Below are 22,387 nucleotides of genomic sequence, written 5' to 3' on the forward strand. Positions count from 1 at the left end.
TCATGGATCCTCAGAAATGGAATGAACCTTACAGGCCTAGTAATTAAACTCCCCTAACATTATAGATAGAGAAGGAAATGGCAACCCACTCCAGTACTCTTGCCTGGTGAATCCCAGGGATGGCGGAGCCTGGTGGGCTGCTGTCTATGGGGTCGCACAGAGTCGGACACAACTGAAGCGACTTAGCAGCAGCAGCAGCAGTAACGTTATAGATGAAGACAATGAAGAAAAGTCAAATCAAGATCACACTGCTGGCTGATAGCTGTACATTTTACATAATGAGCTGAAACTGTGTGCTGGATACAGCTTAAAGCTGGGTAGAGCTGACTGATTGGCTTCTAAGTATTTTTTTTTTTAGTTATTAGCTCAACATTCAACACAACTGAGCTTCTAACATATCTAGTTTATCTTGTTATCTCTCATTATAGTAACTTAGGGTTTGGAAACCCTTAGAAGAAGCTTCAAGAATTCCTGCCTTTCTTATCATCATTCTTAAAATTCTCAGTTATGACAAAATAGAAATCACACCTATAGACAATTCTGTGCTCAAGTAAATTCCCTGACTCTGTTCTTATCTGACCAGGGAATTTCAAACCATTCTTCTGGAAGCAGCTAAAATTTTATCTGTAAATCTCTACATGTTTGTAGCAGCTCATCTGGTAATGGTGAGGCAAGTTCATAACTTCTTTTTTTTTCCACAGCAGATAAGCCCTTCAAGGGAATGCCCTATGTTTAATTTGTCTCTGTATCCTCTGAGCCAGGTACCTAATACAGTACCTGGCTCTTTTTAGATGCATCATAAATCCTGAATGAATGAAGACTAATTGATCCAACTGGACAATATTTTAGATTTCCACATAGAAATTTTAGATGAAATTTTTAGGCAAAAATCTAAAGACAATACATCAGCCAGTCAGTTCTGTCGCTTAGTCATGTCTGACTCTTTGTGACCCAATGGACTGTAGCACGCCAGGCTCTCCTGTCCATCACCAACTCCCAGAGCTTGCTTGCTCAAACTCATATCCATCGAGTTGGTGATGCCATCGAGTTGGTGATGCCATCGAGTCGGTGATGCCATTGAGTTGGTGACACCAAAGACAATACATAGTGAAAAATATTTATAGCACATATGATGAGATGTTAGTTTTCTTAAAACAAAAACTCATACAAATCAATAAAAATACCAAGGAATGATCCAATTAAGTATAAGAGCAAATGAGATGGACAGGCAATTCACAAAAAAATGAATGGACTATATGTAGGAAAAATATCACTAGGTCATATGATATAATGATACCTATCCTTTTGCTATTCAGCATTCATTATTCCTTCTTCTTCTATGAACCAGTCCTTCCCCACCCTTGGTCTACCTGGTTCAGGTGGGCTGACTCTATTACCAGACCTGTTGGGTAGTCTTGTGATCCAGACCTGTCAATCAGCATATTCTAGCTATATGGCCAGTAAGATTCGTACAGAAATGAGTACATAATTCAAGTTATTTCAATGAAACTTTGCTGAAACTACTTGAGAAAGAAGCATTTTCTGTTCCTGGTGGCGTTACAAAGGCATCACTGCTGTAACACAGAGAAACTTGACTGTGAATGATGCCAATGCAGAAAAGTAACGAGAGACACAGCATCTTATGACACTGAGGAGCCCTTGGGTGCAGCCTACCTGAACTGACCCATTTCTGTATCTCTCAGTTATATGATCCAAAACAACTTGTATTTTAAAACTGATTTAAGTTGATTTTCTGTTACTTGTCACCAAAAATCTAAAGTACACTGGCAATTCTTAAAATGTCAAATAAAAATTATCTTTATTCATTAGATTATCAAACATTATTAAGTTTCATAATACTCGTTGGCCAGGGTGTGATAAAACATGATATCTCATTGTACAGTTGGTAGAAATATAACTGGTATAAATTTCTTTTGGGGAAAACGTAATATTTTTAAAAATACACACATGTTTTAGATCTAGTAATTCCACTCTGAGGAATTTATAATATAGGAGAATAAGATGCAAGGACATTTTTTACAGAATTGCCTGAAATGGCAAAAAACAAATAAAAACTAGAAGTAGTCTAAATTTCCATAAATGATTAATTAAATGATGACATACCCCCACTGCTGTGTACTGTGCAGGAAATCAAAAAGGCTTAAGAGAAAAAATTCTAAGATAAATTAATTCAATAAACACTGACTGCCTACTATGTGTCAGAAATTATGCTAGACCCTAAAATAAGATAAACAAGGTCACTGTTCTCATGAAGTTTGTATTTAAATGTAGGTGTATATCTGTGCATTTAAGAGAATGTATGTGTATGTGTATATGTGTTCCTGTCTGCCTGTAGAGACAGATACAGACAAAATGTAAATAAACAATTTGGTAAATGAGAAACTATCAGCATCAGTGCTCTGTTGACAATTAATACTGTGTGGATAGGAAAGGAATCTCTAAAGAACTTGGAGCAGAGACACGAATGACTAGGAGAAGCTAATCATAAGAAATTCTGGAGTGAGGGAATTCAAGACAGAAGAAGAGCTAGTGCAAAGGCTCAAGGGGGGCCCTGATGACACGTTCAAGGAACTGAAAGAAAAGCAGTGTGACTAAAGCATAATAAACGAGAGGAAGAGTTTATGAAAAGAGTTAAAGTTGGCAGAGGCATGTCATATGGCTTTGGAGACCAGAGTGATGAAGCACATTTTATGGGCGGAAAGTGCCGTGGAAAGCCACTCAGTGGTTTTAAGCACGAGAGAAACAAGATCTGAGTTAAGCTTTAGAAAGGTAACTCCAATGGTGCTGTGGAGAATGGATTACAGATAATATTAAATTATCAGGACTACTAATAGAATTGAAAAATAGCCAGTTGTAAGAACAGCATCATTTAGCATAATCAGTGTTTCCCTAAAAATCCTATAGTATACATGCTTAAAGTATTCTTGCTTAAATATTCAGAGAAAATTTTTCAAAGAATATACATGAAACTACAGTAATAGTTGCCTCTGGGGAGTCAGAATAGTGATAAACTTTTAGTTTTCCATCATTCTTTTTTACTGTTTGGTTATAACTTTGGTTTATTCCATGTACAGAAGTTTAGTGGTGTGTATATGTCGGTGCTACTCTCCCGATTTGTCCCACTCTCCTCCTCCCCCTGTGCCTACATGTCCATTCGTTACATCTGCGTCTCTATTCCTGACCTGGAAATATGTTTCATGTGTAAAATACACAGCTACTGGGAAACTCTTGTAGGGCTTCTGAGGTGGCACTAGTGGTAAAGATCCCTCTGGCCCAATGCAGGAGACATAACAGACCTGGATTTGATCCCTGAGTCGGGAAGATCCCCTCGAGAAGGACATGGCAACACTCCAGTATTCCTGCCTGGAGAATCTCATGGACAGAGGAGCATGGTGGGTTGCAGTCTATAGGGTCGCAAAGAGTCAGACATGACCAAAGCAACTTAGCACTGTGCTGAGCTCCATGAGCTATACTGAAGCTACTGTAAGGGCACGTGGAGCTCAGCACAGTGCTCTGTGCTGACCTAGAGGGGTGGGATGGCGGTCAGGTGGGAGGGAGTTTCAAAACGAAGGGGATATAGGTATACATAGTTGATTTACTTTGTTGTACACCAGGAACTAACAAGACATTGTAAAGCAATTATACTTCAATAAAAAATAAGTTAGATGACTCAGGAATATCTGTCAAATGGGAACATTTTAATTTTCATAAATTTTAATAAATTACAGCAACTTTATATTTTAGCTAGCAAATAAAGATGCATTTTAAAATATAAATTCCTGCTATCAGTATTTACTAATATTTGAATCACCTTATATCAGAACTTTTCTAGTTAAAACAAGTTAAGCGACAACATGAGGTAGAAGAGACAAAGGCAAAGGGTGAGATATTCTATAGGAGAGCTGGTACGGTTTCTTAACAAGTCACTATCTTGAAAAAGAAAAGGTAGTGGTGAGGAACTATTCTGACCTAGAAGACATGTAAGAGACCTAAGAATCAAACATACTATGTGGTTATGGGACTTAAATCAAGTCCATAGACTTAAAACTTTTGTGCAACAAAGGAAACCACTGACAAAATGAAAAGATAACCTACTGAATGGGAGAAATTATTTGCAAATTATATGACTGACAAGGGGTTAATATCCAACTTATAAAAAAGTCCATACAATTCAAATTAAAACAAATAAGCAAACCAATTTAAAAATTGGGCAAAGGACTGGTATAGACATTTCCCCAAAAGCACATACAGGTGGCCAACAGTCACATGAAAAGATGAAAGAGAAAATCAAATTGAAACCACAACGAGATAGCAGTTCACAGCTGTCAAAAAGGCTATCATCAAAAAGACCACACATAATAAATGTTGGTGAGAATGTGGAGGAAAGAGAATCCTTATAAAAAGCTGGTGGGAATGTAAATTGGTGCAGCCCCTATGGAAAATAGTATGAAGATTCCTCAAAAAACTAAATATAGAACTAGCATTGTGCTCATGCTAAGTTGCTTCAGTTGTGTCTGACTCTTTGCAACTCTATGGACTGTAGCCACATAGGCTCCTAAGTCCATGGGATTCTCCAGGCAAGAATACTGGAGTCGGGTGCCATTCCCTTCTCCAGGGGATCTTCCCGAGCCAGGGATTGAACCCATGTCTCTTGCATTGGCAGGTGGGTTCTTTACCACTAGTGCCACCTGGGAAGCCCCAGAACTAACATATGATCTAGCAATTCTACTCCTGGTATATATTTGAAGAAAATGAAAACACTAATTCAAAAAGATACATGCATCCCAATGTTCACAGCAACATTACAACAGCCAAGATATGGAAGCGACCAAAGTGTCTATCAACAGATGAATGGATAAAGAGAATGTCACGCACACATATACACATACACTGCAGAATACTACTCAGCCATAAAAACAATGAAAATTTTGTCATTTGCAACAACATGGATGAACCTGGAGAGTATTATGCTTAGTGAAATAAGTCAGACAGAAAAAAGACAAATACAGTATAGTATCACTTATATGTGGAATCTAAAAAAATAAAACAAACACATGGTTATAACAAAATAGAAACAGACTTATAGAAATAAAGAACAAATTAATAGCTACCAGTCAGGAGAGGGAAGGTGGGGAGGGATAAGTTAAGAGGAGGGGGTTAAGAGGTACACACTACCATGAAAAAATAAATAAGTTACAAGGATATATTGTACAGCAAAGAGAATATAGCCAGTATTTATAATAATTTTAAATGGAATATAACCTATAAAAATTTTGAATCACTGTTTTGTACCTCTGTTACTAATATAATATTGTGTATCAACTACACTTCAATTAAAAAAGGGATAAGAAAAAATAAATTGCTCATTTAAAAAAATAATTACTGTGTGGTCCTTGACTGAATACTATCTTGAACAAACCAATTTTTAAAGACATACAGTAGGTAACTAGAAAAACCTGATTATGGTCACAGTGTTAGATAGTATTAGGGAAATACCATTAAGTTTTGTTAGGTGTGAACAAACATTTTCCATTCTGGTAATGGAGGAAAATGTATTTTTCATACTAAAGTATTAAGGGACAAAGTATAATATCTTTAATTTACCTGAAAGCACTTCAGTAAAACAAAAATAGCTAAAATGTTAATAACTAACATCTAGGTATTGGGTAAGTGGGTATTAATAACTGTTGGTGCTTTCTTTTGAAAAATTTTCAAAATAAAATAAAAATGGAATGTAAAAACCAAAAAAAAAATCTTTCAAATTCTAACCAATAGTGCTTATGTTTTAAGTTGTTCTTATTGATAAGAATGTTTTTATTTTTATTTTATTTTATTTTTTTTAATAAATTAATTTATTTTAGTTGGGGGCTAATTACTTTACAATATTGTAATAGTTTTTGCCATACATTGACATGAATCAGCCATGGGTTTACATGTGTTCCCCTTCCTGGACCCCCCACCCACCTCCCTCCCCATCCCATCCCTCTGGGTCATCCCATTGCCCCGGCCCTGAGCCCTTGTCTCATGCATCGAACATGGAATGGTGTTCTGTTTCACATATGATAATATACATGTTTCAATGCTATTCTCCCAGAACGTCCCACCCTCACCTTCTCCCTCAGAGTCCATAAAATTGTTCTATGCATCTGTGTCTCTTATTCTGTCTCGCATATAGGGTTATCGTTACCATCTTTCAAATTCCATATATATGCATTAGTATACTGTATTGTTGTTTTTCTTTCTGGCTTACTTCACTCTGTATAATGGGCTCCAGTTTCATCCATCTCAGTAGAACCCATTCAAATGTATTTTTTTAATGGCTGAGTAATATTCCATTGTGTGTATGTACCACAGCTTCCTTATCCATTCGTCTGCTGATGGACATCTAGGTTGCTTCCATGTCCTGGCTATTGTAAACAGTGCTGCGATAAGAATGTTTTTAAATTGGAAATTTGTGCTTGCAAAATGTGTGAAAATTTTGGTCTCTTAAATAGATTAAATCTCCCCTTTGCAATTTTATGCACACTATTAATTTGCTTAATATGGCCTTTCATCATCAGGTGAAATTCAGCTAATCACAACACAATTCCCACTTACATTCTTAAGAAACGGAGCCTGAAGTAATGAACCATTAATAAAAGGAAGTGTTAGGAATTATATTTTGTTGGCTTTAACTGAGCGTATTTCTTTTAATACTTTTTCATAGGGTGAATAAACACAGTTAATTATATCATGAAAAAAGAGAAACTTTGAGTCAAAGTTGCAATTTGATTAGGAAAGTTTATGAGCACGTTAGTACATGGGTCAGTTCCACATGGGACCGAAGTCTCTGCAGAGGGAGAGTGGCTCACTCCAAGCATTGCTGTTGCCTCCTCTGCTTTTATTTGACATACTTGTCCCAGGGTTTAGGAAAGGTGGAGCACATCTAGGAGATAATGTAGTCAACAGGCATTTAATTAAAAAAAAAGGTACATTCTACCTAACTATTGTGGAGAAATTATAGGTAAGAAATGAGAAGGAAATACAACCTGTGTTAACTAGTGCAATTTCTCCTAGAATTGTGGGGATAAAATGAGAAAATCATGTACACTGCTTTAGCACTATGCCTGGCACATAATAGTACATGTCAAATGTGGGCTGTTATCATTACCCCGGAATAATTCCTCAGAAAGTTAGTTTAAAATATCTTAGTGAAAAGTATTCAATTTTACATAAAAACAATAGAGGTAAAAATAAAATACCTTAAATCTTCATGTGTCAGTTCTAAAAGATGTCAAAGTGCTAAGTAGTGGGGTGATGATGAGTCTGTAAGTTTCAAGATCATCACTACTGAATATTCCATTTCAGCTGGGAAGCAAGGTTCAAAGAGACTGACTCTGGCCTAATTTTGCCACAATGATGCTATATTTTAGATGTGACACATGGCGGGTGAAATAAAAGCACATGGAGCACACACTAGAAAAGCGCTCCAGTTGTTCCTAGTTCCTTTTTTAACAGCTCACATTTTTAAAAGAAGGACAGGCTGCAGTATTTTCACCTCTCTATCTCCCTTTCTGAAAGGATAGGACACTTAGCTAAATGGGAAGGCAGAAGAAAAGAGGCTAAGCAGACTTTAGCATAAGCAGACAAAGCAGGACTGGGTGGGACTTCTGTGTAAATCCTTAAAGCCCCCTGTCACCCTCTATGTGTCCCCAACAAACAACTGTGGAGAAGAAAACAAACCAAAAATGCCTGGCTATTTATGGGTGTGTGTGTGCATACTAATTGCTTTAGTCGTGTCCAACTCTTTGAGGCCCTATATATAGACTACAGCCCGCCAGGCTCCTCTGTCCATGGGAGTCTCCAGGCAAGAATTAATGGAGCAGCCTGCCATTTCCTACCCCAGGGGCCCGGCCCTGGGATCGAACCTGCCTCTCTTGTCTCCTGCACTGGCAGGAGGGCTCTTAACCACTGGCACCACCTGGGAAGCCCTTCTGGGTACTATGTTTCTGCTTCTATGTTAGTCTCTCAGTCGGGTCCAACTCTTTGCAACCCCACAGGCTGTAGCCTGCCAGGCTCCTCTGTCCATGGGATTCTTCAGGCAAGAATACTGGAGTGGCTTGCCATTCCCTTCTACAGAGGATCTTCCCGCCCCCGGGAATGAACCCTGGTCTCCTGCATTGCAGGCAGATTCTTTACCGTTTGAGCTACAGGGAAGTCCTGGGTACTACAGTGGATGTGAATCAACTTGTTTCTTTGTCTGCACTTTTCTTGGTTTTTCTTCCTTCCAATTAGAAGGAAAGGAGCATAATACACAGCCAGGTGAACTAAAAATGACTGTCAGCTATTCAGGGTATGGGCCAGTTCTTAACTGTCCTTTTCTTTCCACTGCCTCGCACAGAGTAGCTGTGCAATAAATGCTTATGTAATGAAAGAGTAAGTGAATGAATAAAATTATTAATTTGAAACTGGTGCCCTTTTGCATAGTCCCCCTTGCAAATTATTGCCTTCAGTTTGGATTATTCCATGAGTCTGAAACAGTATCTTCTGTCTACGGGATTCTCCAGACAAGAATACTGGAGTGGGTTGCCATGTACTCCTTCTGCCTGGATCTTCCAGATGCAGGTATCAAACCCAAGCCCTCCATACACTGGCGGGTGGGTTCTTTACCACTAGCACCCCCTGGGAAGCCCAAAACAGTATCCAGATTTTGCCAATACATACCTTGTCTTAAAATAGTACTTATCCTTCAGTTTTGCAATAGAAGCCAGTCTAACAAAAACGATTTTCAAATTGGGTTCTAAGTTAAGGCGACCTTCAACATACATTTAGAAAAAATTTCATATTTGGCAGTAGGTTTTTTTGGCAGATGGTACATAATTAAATTTACACATTCACATTTTTGTCTTCTAACCAGTTTTATATCATCATAGTCAGCTACCAACACACTTAGTTTTGCCCATTATTCATGTTTTGTTGTTAAAGCTTGAGCATTAGGTAAATTACATGCTAAAGCAAATAAAACTAAGTTCATTTCAGATATTGTTGATTTATAATGAGAAAGAAAGACACAATGACTGCAGAAACTCGCACCACATCGCCCCAGCTGAGCACTCCCTTCGCTACCAAGGTGAAGAAACCCTTCTCTATGTGGTGTGTAGGCGTTTGGCAATATAAGGGTGGACAGTTGAGAGTATTCACACTTCAGTGCATCCATTTGCATTATCACATTTCTAAACCTTGAGGCATTATCACTTCCTTTTTAAAGTGGCATAATAATTTGGGAAATAATGGTAATGCTTATCATCATCTGTCAATCAAACAACTCCTGTGTTAACAAAACATATTTTTTCCACACAATGAATGGGTGTGTGTGTGTGTGATGTCCTATGCTCATGTCAATATTAGTAAGATTTGGCTCTTGTGATGAAACTATTTCATTTATCAGAGGGCTTGACTGGGAAATAGGAAAATTCCATTTACACTTTAGTGAGCAAGGAGCTGTGCTTCATGTCAAAGCCACATAACCACTGTGACTGTAGAGTAAAATTCATGGGTTTATATAAATAACTGAAACAGTGGCACATATCATGCTTTACGATAGGTTTTGCCACAAAGTCACATCTCCATGAGGAAAGTCTGCATAAATTTGGAGAAAAATCTCTACACTCAGTGTTGGTTGAGTACTGAAAAGATAAGTCAATGATGGGTTGTTTCATTAGCTGCCCATCATGTCAAACAATACATATGACCTCTAACCTGCACATGTAATGAATAAAACTTGAACTTGTGATGTCTAATCTGAAGAGGGGTCTAACATATTTTACTGATGAGGAGCTTTCATTGCTCCTGTGCTCTTCAACTGTTCAGTTAAGTGGGTGAAGGAAGAGTAAGAATATTATAAATGTAATAAAATATTTCATTTAAGTAAATGTGTATCTCAAATTTAAATAAACATTTAACTTCAGTAATTTGATGTTTAAGGCTTTCATTAACTTGGAAATCTACACAGATGAAAAAACATTTATTGCATGAAAAATATTTCATATTTTATTAAAAATTGTTGCTTTTGATTTTATTAAAATAAAATTAAACTGATCTTCGTCACTAGATTGTTTTCAATCACAAACTCTCAATTGAGAATTGCAGAATTTTGCTTTTTTGACCCCTAGTCGCTGAATGCCATTGTGTGTTGGGCATTATAGTAGATGCCTTACCTACATTACTGCACTTAATTTTCAACAACTCCATGTGAATACTATTGTGTTCATTTTAAAGAGGAAACAGAAGTTCAGAGAGCTTAGGAAACAAGCCTAAGTCTGCAAAGCAGGTGAGAGAGCTACATTTGAATAGAGCTTATATTCCTTCCATATTCTGTTTATGACCTCTCCTTTTTCTCCTCTCAATTTTAATACCGATACACATAAAGGAAAACTGAAAAGGTGCGATGATTCTGGAGCTAGCCTTTCCCAGCAGCCAGTACAGAGAACAGGAACCTCCAGAATTCCCCTCTTTCTATAACTGAGAGCTGAGTGCCTGCTGAAGCCGACTTTGTGAAGAGTAAGAAAGCCATCTCCAACTCATATCGCTATCCTGCCCACGGCACCGAAGCCCCAGGGAAAGTATGTCTGGGGCAGAGCCATTATTTTTATTTATTTTCTCATTTTTGGTTCCTGTCTGGATCCTATAAAAATATAATTACTAATTTTTCCAATGTGATTTTGTTAAGTATTGGTGGTAGTTTAGTTGCTAAGTTGTGTGCAACTCTTGAGATCCCATGGACTGCAGCCCACCAGGCTCCTCTGTCCATGGGATTTTCCAGGCAAGAGTACTGGAGTGGGTTGCCATTTCCTTCTCCAAGGGATCTTCCCGACCCAGGGATTGAACCTGGGTCTCATGCACTGCAGGCAGATTCTTTACTAACTGAGCTACCAGGGAATTCCTGTTAAGTATTAGATGCTGCTTAAAAATGAAATAGCCATTGCTTTGTTAATATTGTCAGAACATTTTGGGGAAGTATGTAAGAAATGTAACAGCTGAATTATGGACTTAGATCAGTTATGGGAAGAAACAGACCCAGGTGTATGTAGGTATTTTACACCCTTTCATACCCCTCTCATTTGCTTCAGTGAAGCATCCAGGATTCCTTGAGAGAGAGATCCTTCTTTGCACTGAGAATAGATCTGGGTTTTATGACATAAGCAACTTGTAGGAGAGGGGCTCTTTAAGAAAAGGAGCATAAAACTATAGACATACAATTAGGGGCAAGTGATAAGAAGAGGTCCCTGAAACTTGAGGGGCTTTGAAGTTTAAGCTTCACTAGCTTAAATTAATTATGATAAATTTATTTTTGACTCCACTTAATGTCATATATTACAACCATTGTGTTGTTTAGTTACTAAGTCGTGCTCAACTCTTTTGTGACCCCATGGACTGTAGCCTGCCAGGCTCCTATGTCTATGGGATTTCCCAGGCAAGAATACTGGCCATTTCCTTCTCCAGGAACTCTTCCCAACCCAGGGATCAAACCTGTGTCTCCTGTACTGGCAGGTGGATTCTTTATGACTGAGCTACCACGGAAGTTCATATATTATAATTATTATTGTTGTTCAGTCACCACGTTGTGTCCAACTCTTCATGACCCCATGGACTGCAGCATGCCAGGCCTCCCTGTGTCCCTTACTATCTCCTGGAGTTGCCCAAGTTCATGTCCATTGCATTGGTGATGTCATCCAAACATCTCATCCTCTGTCACCCTCTTCTCCTTCTGCCTTCAATCTTTCCCAGCATCAGGGTTTTTTCCCAATATGTCGGCTCTTTGCATCAGGTAGCCTAAGTATTGGTGCTTCAGATTCAGCATCAATCCTTCCATTGAGTATTCAAAGTTGATTTCCCTTAATATTGACTGGTTTCATCTCCTTGCTATCCAAGGGACTCTCATGAGTCGTCTCTAGCACCACAGTTCAAAAGCATCAATTCTTCTGCACTCTGTTTTCTTTACGGTCCAGCTCTTACAACCAGACATGACTACTGGAAAGACGATAGCCTTGACTATATGAACCTTTGTTGGCAAAGTGATGTCTTTGCTTTTTAACACACTCTCTAGGTTTGTCATAGCTTTCCTGACAAGAAGCAACTGTCTTCTAATTTCATGGCTGCAGTCACCATCCTCAGTGATTTTAGGACCCAAGAAGAGGAAATCTGTCACTGCGTCCACCTTTTCCCCTTCTATTTGCCATGAAGTGATGGGGCCAGATGCCATGATCTTAGGTTTTTAATATTTAGTTTTAAGCACAGCTTTTTCACTCTCCTCCTTCACCCTCATCAAAAGATTCTTTAGGTCCTCTTTGCTTTCTGCCATTACAGTGGTATTGACCACATATCTGAGGTTGTTGATATTTCTCTTCACAATCTTGATTCCAGCTTGTAACTCATTCAGATTATATATGTAATAGGCAACCTACCGCCAATTAGTTTTTTCTCCTTCATAACCGATGAACATTCCTTGAGAGTTAGGTCTATATCTTAAAATCTTCTTCAGTTCAGTTCAGTCGCTCAGCTGTGTCTGACTCTTTGAGACCCCATGAATCACAGCACACCAGACCTCCCTGTCCATCACGAACTCCCGGAGTTTACCCGAACTCATGTCCATTGAGTCAGTGATGCCATCCAGCCATCTCATCCTCTGTCGTCCCCTTCTCCTCCTGCCCCCAATCCTACCCAGCATCAGGGTCTTTTCCAATGAGCCAACTCTTCACATGAGGTGGCCAAAGTATTGGAGTTTCAGCTTCAACATCAGTCCTTCCAATGAACACCCAGGACTGATCTCCTTTAGGATGGACTGGTTGGATCTCCTTGCAGTCTAAGGGACTCTCAAGAGTCTTCTCCAACTCCACAGTTCAAAAGCATCAATTCTTTGGCACTCAGCTTTCTTCACAGTCCAACTCTCACATCCATACATGACCACTGGAAAAACCATAGCCTTGACTAGACAGACCTTTGTTGGCAAAGTAATGTCTCTGCTTTTTAATATGCACCCTAGGTTGGTCATAACTTTCCTTCCAAGGAGTAAGTGTCTTTTAATTTCATGGCTGCAATCACCATCTGCAGTGATTTTGGAGCCCAAAAAAATAAAGTCTAACACTGTTTCCTCATCTATTTCCCATGAAGTGATGGGACCAGATGCCATGATCTTAGTTCTCTGAATGTTGAGCTTTAGGCCAACTTTTTCACTCTCCTCTTTCACTTTCATCAAGAGGCTCTTTAGTTCCTCTTCACTTTCTGCCATAAGGGTGGTGTCATCTGCATATCCCGGCAATCTTGATTCCAGCTTGTGCTTTCTCCAGTCCAGCATTTCTCATGATGTACTCTGCATATAAGTTAAATAAGCAGGGTGATAATATACAGCCTCAACGTACTCCTTTTCCTATTTGGAACCAGTCTGTTGTTCCATGTCCAGTTCTAACCGTTGCTTCCTGACCTGCATACAGGTTTCTCAAGAGGCAGGTCAGGTGGTCTGGTATTCCCATCTCTTTCAGAATGTTCCACAGTTTATTGTGATCCACACAGTCAAAGGCTTTGGCATAGTCAAAAAAGCAGAAATAGATGTTTTCCTGGAACTCGCTTGCTTTTTTGATCCAGTGGATGTTGGCAATTTGACCTCTGGTTCCTCTGCCTTTTCTAAAACCAGCTTGAACATCTGGAAGGTCACAGTTCACATATTGCTGAAGCCTGGCTTGGAGAATTTTGAGCATTACTTTACTAGCGTGTGAGATGAGTGCAACTGTGTGGTAGTTTAAGCATTCTTTGGCATTGCCTTTCTTTGGGATTGGAATGAAAACTTACCTTTTCCAGTCCTGTGGCCACTGCTGAGTTTTGCAAATTTGCTGGCATATCGAGTACAGCACTTTCACAGCATCATCTTTCAGGATTTGAAATAGCTCAACTGGAATTCCATCACTTCCACTAGCTTTGTTTGTACTGAGGCTTCCTAAGGCCCACTTGACTTCGCATTCCAGGATGTCTGGCTCTAGGTGAGTGATCACACCATCATCCTCTTATCACCTTGGAAAGTACCTTTTATATAGTATCTCTGTGTATATAAACCTGTAGTTTACTTGCTATTGTACAGATTATAGAAACTATAAAGAAGAAACTTTCAGATACAGTATATTTGACATTTTATAATACTGAGTTTGTTTAAGCTCCCCTTCTTTAGGGTACAGGAATTCAACGTTCCTCTTGTCAACTATTAGCCTTGCACATGAGGAGACATTTTCTGGGATTTCTGGGAAAGCAAAGTTTCTTTTGTCTTTCACATGAGGAACTTGGTGAGATGCTTTTTTTGGGTAGTTTGATATGAGCCTGGAACTGTCATGGTCATTTTGCTCCTAAAAGGGGATTTCTTGGAGCTCCTGGAGGCCATCCAGTAGAGGGTGAGTACGAAGCCCACAGAGGGGAAGGCAGAGCAGAACGGTGGAAAGAACTCGGTGCTTGGGGGCATTATCTGCATCACTGGAAAAAAAACCTGACTGAAAACTAAACCTTCCTCCTCTGAACATTTTAGTTGTGAGAACCAATACTGTTGATTTACTGTTCAAGCCAACTGCTTAAGCTGGGTTGTCTGAAACATTCATCAGAAGTCCTGACACAACTAGTATTTATGAAACCAATGCAATGCAGAGGTATAAGGAAAGAAAAGAAATAATCTGTGACTTTTTAAAGGACTGTACATTTCTTAATGTCTTAACTTTTATGCAGTAAAGAACAAAAATTAGTTGAGGCTCTAAATATTGTTTACTAAAACAAATTCTACAATTTATTCACTGATAGGAATTATGACTTGGGTCCTAAATTTTGTGTAGGAAAAACTTTTGTTACTGGAGAGCTTTTAGAATGTTTCTGGTTAACAATACTGTTCAAATATTCCAAATATCCCTTGAATTTCTGAAGGTTAACAGATTTTTCATTAAGAATTTCATTCATAGTACTGGTTATAACTACAAGAATTTCATGTGCTTCTCAATGGTAATCTCTTCACTGTAATAATATTGAATCATTAGAAGTTTTTCTTTCCACTTATATTATTATACTTCAAATGTAATTTTCCCATTAGGTATATAATATATTTTTATACACTAAAATCTTATTTATTAATGATTTTTATACAGGATGATCTCAAGTTTCTAGCCCATATTTAAGAAGTTCCTATTAAGAAATTCAATTAAGCATGGGAAAGAATGTAAGAATAATTTATTAACTCATCAAGAGGTTTTAATTTGCTACCATTTTCCTATCATGTTATTTTGACAGAATGTAAAGAACAAATTGCTAAAGAATGGAACATAGTAGAATTGGAAGAAAAAGTCATCTATCTTTTAAGAACCATGGGTTCAAAAGTTCACAATATGAAGGACTTTATGTTTGCAAAAGCAGTCAGTGTTTATGTCGCCTAATTTGTTTAGGCTGTCTGTTTACCTCTTTTATTTATCTAACACTAAATAAAATCAGGAGAGCACATGTGGGTCACAAAAGGAAAAGTTCTGGTAAAAGGCATACAGGTTAAATAGATCATCTTTAAAAATTTGAAGAATGTTTACATATTCTAGTTACTTTAGAAATAGTGATTTCCTCATTTAACTTATCTTTTCTACAAGAATAAACTAAAAATCTGTAATTACTAGCAAATATTTTACCATATGCCTTATCTCATCCATATTAATCAAGATGAAGGCTATATTTTGTTTGGTTGGGATAATGTTTCAAGAACCTTTGAGTCCAAATGTCTTAGCGTACTTGAGCTTGCATTTTTCAGTCTGTTCCAGCCCACACTACATCTACTGCCATAATGCTGGATTCCCAGATTTCTGGTAACTATCTGAGTCTTCTTCTCAGCTCTGGACTGGACTCTCTCCAAGATGGCTAAGATACGTCTTTACTGACTCCTGTGCACTCCTTCACCTACCTAGGACAGGGTTTAACATACATACAGTGGGTGGTGTTTGTTGAATCAATGACTGAGAGAATGTAAACGTAAATGGAGGAAAGAGAGGAACTTTGGTTTGTAAGCCTCCTTTCATCATAATATCCCAGTTAATTTCAAAGAAAAAGGGCTTTCTTCCCTGTGCTAAAAATAATCCAAAATACCTATAGTAGTAGTTAACTCATAAGGTTATAACACTATGTAACATGCTACATGATTATTTGAATGATAAAATCATTTTCTGTAAAATTAAATAAAAATGAACTATATTATATAGGGAACTACATGAGAGGAATTCTCATGTAAGATGCTACATGAGAATCTACACTATACATTTTATTGTGTGTGTATAAATATATATATATATATATACACATATGTACATATATATATACACACACAATGTCTAATACATGACTACTGAATTAATGTTAAATAAAACACATGTTAATAAGATTTTGTTAAAGAACTAATTTAACAGTTTTCACCTCCACATTTATAAGTTAGTTTGGTCTTGCTTTACATCCAAAGATTACACCTCAATCTCAGAAATTCATGTTAAAAATGCATACTGTTCAAACATCCTAATTCCAATAAGGATGTAACAGTGTATATTTATCATCCTTATTTGAAACTTGAAAGACAATTCAAATATATGGCATCTATCAATGATTTACTACATTACATTTATACCCAGTGTATTAGCTAATGCTGATATGCCAGGTGCTCTCAGTATTTTTACACTCATCAATTCAGCAACAACCCTATTGTTACTGTCCTCATTATACAGGTGAGGAAACTGAGGAAAAGAGAAATGAAATAGTTGTCTAAAGCCTCAAAGCCAGTCAGTGGCAGGATTAGGCCCTATATAATACAGTTCATTCTTATTTAATTTTACAGAAAATGATTTTATCATTCAGATAATCAATAATCAGATTTCCTTCTGAAGGGCAGGCCTTATGAATTCTTCCTGAGTCTGAATACTTATTTGCACATAGTAAATAATTAAAGATTTTTGTTCAGTGCAATCCCACTGGAAAAATTATTACATTTGCAACCATATTGAAATTCAACTGCTAGCACTTTTCTAGCAGCTATGTGACTCTCAATAAGATGCTGGCTAACTGATCCCTTAGGTCCCTGGAGTACCTATAACAGCACAGCTAAAATCAGCAATGAGCTAGCAAGTTTGATAGGAAGTCCCATAAAATATAAGAACTAGAGAGTGAAAGGCAGATAACATGGAAAAATTAGTACACAGGCTTCAGCCACAGGCTAAGAAACATTCCATATGTAATAACAGCTCCTATTCATGAAGTGCTTCTATGATCCAAGTACTATGTTACATCCTTTAAACGCACATGTCATTTGACCTTCACAACTGTATGAAGTAGAACTTATTCTCATATTACGAATGTGGATACTGAGGCAAAGAGAATGGCTTCAGCTCCCACAACTAATGTTAATGTAAGCATTAACATTGAGAACTTCAACTTACGTGGATCTAATTTTCAAAGGCAAGAAAAAAAGGCAAGAGAAGGTGTGCTAAGTTAAAAACTGTCTGTGAGATTAAACTTAAATTGGTTATATTGCTTACTTTCCTGCCTTGCAGGGCTTAAGCTACACCTTTTCATGAGCTCCTCAACCTTCTCCTCGCCAAAACCAAAAGTATACACATATGCACATATGCCTTTCATGCTGCTGTGGAATACTAAACTAGACAACTAAGGAAGACAGAAAATTCAGAGTAGATGAACTAAGGCTTAAAATGGTTAAACTATCTAAACTTTACAGCCTGGCTCTGACATTAGCTGAGGCTAGAGAGAAGCTTTTGGGGCTGAGTATCTAGTTCTTCACTGAATTTCAAAGGTTTCATATCCCACATTAAGTTTCCTCTCAGCAAATGAGGTGAACTAACCAAAAATTGGATTTTTATTCTTATCATCCATTATGTATTTTTTTTCTTGCTATTTTTGGGACAAATCTTCTTTTATCTTAACAGATCCTTGATAAATTATTGTGTCCTACTTTCTTTTTCCGTATCAAGCTTCTCTCCAATGTATGTATGTACTACGGTTAAGATAACATGTCTTATCATCTAAGAAATATATCACATAAATTATTGGTCATATTTTGTACTAATTTGAAGTTTCTGGCCTGAACCTTTAAAACCCAGAATATCAGACCAACCTCTCCTTACATATGCTATTTCTCAAATAGCCATTTCATTTTGTCTATACCAGTACTAATTTAACTTCTTATAGCTTAACTCCTATGCTAAGGATTGATGAAATTTAGATGCTGAGTGCAAAAAGAGGAGACATTCAGCTTTACCTTTCTGACAACACTAATTAACATACATACTCTGGTAGAAATGTTTTTAGAATATAGCCTTAGGAAGAAAATTGATTTCTATGTATTGTATTTAAAAGTTACCTTTGATAGATCCCTGAAGTTTCCCGGAAGAGTCAAATCCAGCTCTTCTGATTCATAGTTTGTTAATACCCATGGAAACACAGGGTATTGGTTCAGATCATTGTATGTCCGTCCTAGTAAAGAAAGAGAGACATGAAAATCTGTATACACTAACTGCTTAGGAAAGTGTTGACCGTCTTTATAATCGATGAGGCAACTATTGCATTGCAGAAGAAAAGTAACTCTTTTGTTTATTGAACTATGTCTTTATTTAATCAAAAGCACTTATAACAACGTGTTTCAAGTGAATTCACTCAATAATAATTTAGAAGTAATGAGAATTACCTTTTTATAAGATAACTTGAAGTGATTGCTAGCTATCTGTCATAATCAATCTCTCTTCTTCCTAGGCTAGACCATGTTTCTTAGGCTCCCTTATGAGTAGCTATGGCTGTGGGGCTTAAGTTCTAATCAACAGAATGTGAACAGAGTTGGTATCTACACCTCCAGGCTTGGTTCATTGCAACCTGGCACTTGGATGCTCCATGTTCCATCTCTTTCCAGCTGTATATGATGAAGATGTTACTGTCACCTTGGAAGCAGAGCCTTGTAGGCCAGGTTCCCTGAAAGTGATTGTGGAGAAGGTCACCAGCTGGCCTGCCCACCTGCAGATCATGTGATGGTGTTCTATTATACCGAGTACATATCTAAAAATTCTATTGCCAGCACACTGAATACTACCATTGTGCTTCTCTTGACAATCAAAGTAGAGAATTTTCAAGTTAATGGAAGTACACTGAAGTCAGTAGGGAAAAGCAATGAGGCAGATGTCAAGCATGTTTTTTTTCACTCTCTTAAGCTCACCGATTTTCTTTTCCTATTATGTTGTTTCAGTTTAGCGGAGAGCTGCTGAATGCTAGCTGGATATATTTTCTTGTTTGTTTGTTTTTTAGTTTTAGACATAATGATCTTTTTTGGGTAGGATACTGAAGCCTGTGGGGCTGTGGCAAACTTAGGGAGAGTATAGCACAGGCTAACCCTGATAAACTGATACTGAAATTACAAATGATCAGATTAAATTAAGAGAAACATGATTAAGGAAACAGGGTCTGAAGACAACTTTTGTTGGATAAGATTGTTTCTTGTAACAATATGATATGAATTGAACATAGGACTTTCTAGATTTCCATTCAAACCCATAAAAAATAGCTATTTCCCTGATATTAGTGATATGAATTTCATCTTGTAAGCCTTGTTGCACACACCATATAACAGTAGCACAGATATGCATACATTTTCTTATCTATCTTCAAGAACTGACATTAAATGATACCTACTCTTGTAGCAATTGGTCACTGATTGCAAAATAGAAGAAAAAAAACACATAATCTGAGGAAGAACTAAATCTGTAACAATTATAAGCATGAAATCAAATTAATTAATTAACTGAGTAAACATTTTATTGGGTGATTGTTTTATCTGTTCTTATGTGAATCTCTGCATTTTACAACAAAAATACCTATTGTTTTAAATGCATAAATTAATGCAGGTGCTTATCATATATGAAGGCAATTGAAAGAAACCATAATGTCACTCCCACTTTGCATTTCCTGAAATGAGGTGAGAGTAACGTTGGGATTTCCTCTTTGTTCTCTGCCATAGCACTGTTGCAGATGTGTTACAGGTAATATTTGTCTGCTTCTCCACTAGTCCTGTAAACTCCAAAATGTAGGGTCTGAGCTTTAAAAATAAAAAGCAAAACTCTGTGTGTTGAATATTCTGTTTGTCTGATGGATACCTGTTGAAGGAATGAATACACATGTGATAAAAATGGGATAAAGTGAGCTAGATTTTAAAAGATGAACCAACATAAGCCAAATAAAGAATGGAAACTGCAGGATAGTCTTGTTGGAGGATGAGGACTGTGTAAAGGCACAGAAGTACACAAGAGATAGAATGGCCTCGTGAGCATGCATGTTAAACCACCAGAAGGGCATACTGGCCGCCAATAACGTGTAACTCTATTGTGACGAATAATAGTGATGAAAGTAAACAAGAATTTGGAACCTTTTAATTAAATTTTTTCTTTAGCAGAATATGGGGATATTCTTCTAAAGCAGTCACTGTAAGATACACAATGTGAAATTCTAAACTTTAATATTATTACGGAGAGTTCATGTTCGTGTTAACCTAGGACCCTTGATGACTCTCAAGTGTGTTTTCCACGCTTGTACAGACACAGGGGATCCAGCCTGGCTGGGCAGAGCTATCTCTGGTGTTCTAAGTAGTTCCTTGGCACATTTACTGCTCTGCCATTCTTTCAGTTACCATTCTCCTTAAAAATCTATAGATTTTAATGAAAATGAGGTCTTCCAATATATGTGTATTTTCAGAGATTAATTTGATGTTATTTATGTAACATATTACTTATATAAATAAATGAACAGCTGAAAATTATATATACTTTTAAAAATTTCTGATGAAATTTCATAACAAGGAAAAATTGTCAAAATAAAATAAATAAAATGTCAATTTACATTAACTCAGTACTTAAATGTATTGTTTAAGCACAAACAGCATAAAAATAGAGACCATACTTGAAGACACTGGCTTTTTCTAGAAATATTTTCTAATAAAAGACAAAATGCTATTTTTAGAAAAAAATTTTTAAAAAGAAAGTATACTCTTTACCACACACACACAAATTGATGGCTACCAACAGTCACAGCTCACCATACTTAACCTGTTCTGCATTTTTGGTAATTCACTTTTAATAATCTTTGGAAGATTCTTTAAAAATAAATGCTTAGAAAACTTTGGTAAGTTTTAAATTACTAAAGCCATTTTAAATCTAGTAAATACAATAAACTATGTAAATAGCTGTTCTGACAGTTACATTAAAATCTTTTTATATGAAAATTTCCATATAAAAGCTTTGCAACATGGACAGCTAATATATATTTTTGATTTTAATTAAAAACTCATGATGTATTTAAAACCCTCATGGATGAAGTTAGTACTCTGGTATTTTCCATTTATAAGTTTTAGTCACAAATTAGCATTATTATTTTTAATTATTTTACTAAACGGCTTTGTGAAATGGAAAAAAAAAAAATACAACTGCTGTTTACAAAATTCACCAAAAAAGTGAAATATTTTCAAAGTAATACCTGTTAGGTTCTGGTACTTGTAGGTATTTATGAATTTTTTTGGATAATTAAAATTTAGTAAATAACCTTGTGCTATAATTGGTAGGGTTCTTTTCTTTTCCCAGTAGTAATAAGAGCTTTTTTTTTTTTACTAACTATGCTTATAAAGACTTATCTTGGAAGATGAATATTAAATATCATAAGCTTATGACACTAATCTACTCAAACAATAAAAGTGAAGCATAGTAAATGAGATCTCAGAAACACTAGATATGTTTCTTCATTTAAAAAAAAAAACTTTTAATTAAACCATCCAATTTAATGTTTTTATATGGCACTTTAGTTTTGAAGGTAAAGTGATCTAGAGACAGCTGACAAAGAAATTATAACTGCAATTCCTTGGTGAAAATGTTAATGACAGCAAAATATTGTTTAATTAGATGATTGCAGCATCTGGATTAACACTCTTTAAGAGCGATGTTCCTGTGCTTGTCTGCTTCTTCACACTTTACAGACATTTTGTCATCTCTAGGTCATTAGGAAAGAATTTTTAATGATTTTTCTAGAAGCAAGCAGTTCAAGTTACATCTAATTAGATGACAATAATAAGCCCAACACATGCAGTAGCTAAATATATACATAATTAACCAGGGAGGGCTTGTACATCACAGAGTAAAAAAGTGGAAAATGCTAAACAGGAGAAAAAGGTTGGGGTTGAGGAAGTTGTGCTGAATTCATTAGCTGATCATATAAAAAACAACTCAGAAAGCTTTTTAAGAAACCTTCCAAACCTAACAGGATCACTTACATGAAGCGATGTTAGCAGTTACTCAATTTTTTT

General features: G+C 36.7%; 1 protein-coding gene across 8 annotated transcripts in view; it reads right to left on the bottom strand.

Moving 5' to 3' along the window:
• NBEA (neurobeachin) overlaps positions 1-22,387 on the bottom strand; it is a 650,396-nt gene that overhangs the window by 88,649 nt on the left and 539,360 nt on the right. For all 8 annotated transcript variants that reach the window (XM_081551831.1, XM_081551834.1, XM_081551833.1 and 5 more), the window contains one exon: positions 18,419-18,531. In XM_081551831.1, the coding sequence (XP_081407957.1) occupies positions 18,419-18,531 (113 nt within the window). The remainder of the gene's footprint in view (positions 1-18,418; positions 18,532-22,387) is intronic.

This window comes from Giraffa tippelskirchi, chromosome 12 (assembly GCF_054371585.1).
Source record: "Giraffa tippelskirchi isolate mGirTip1 chromosome 12, T2T-mGirTip1v1.2.pri, whole genome shotgun sequence".
In the NCBI taxonomy this organism is placed as follows: domain Eukaryota; kingdom Metazoa; phylum Chordata; class Mammalia; order Artiodactyla; family Giraffidae; genus Giraffa; species Giraffa tippelskirchi.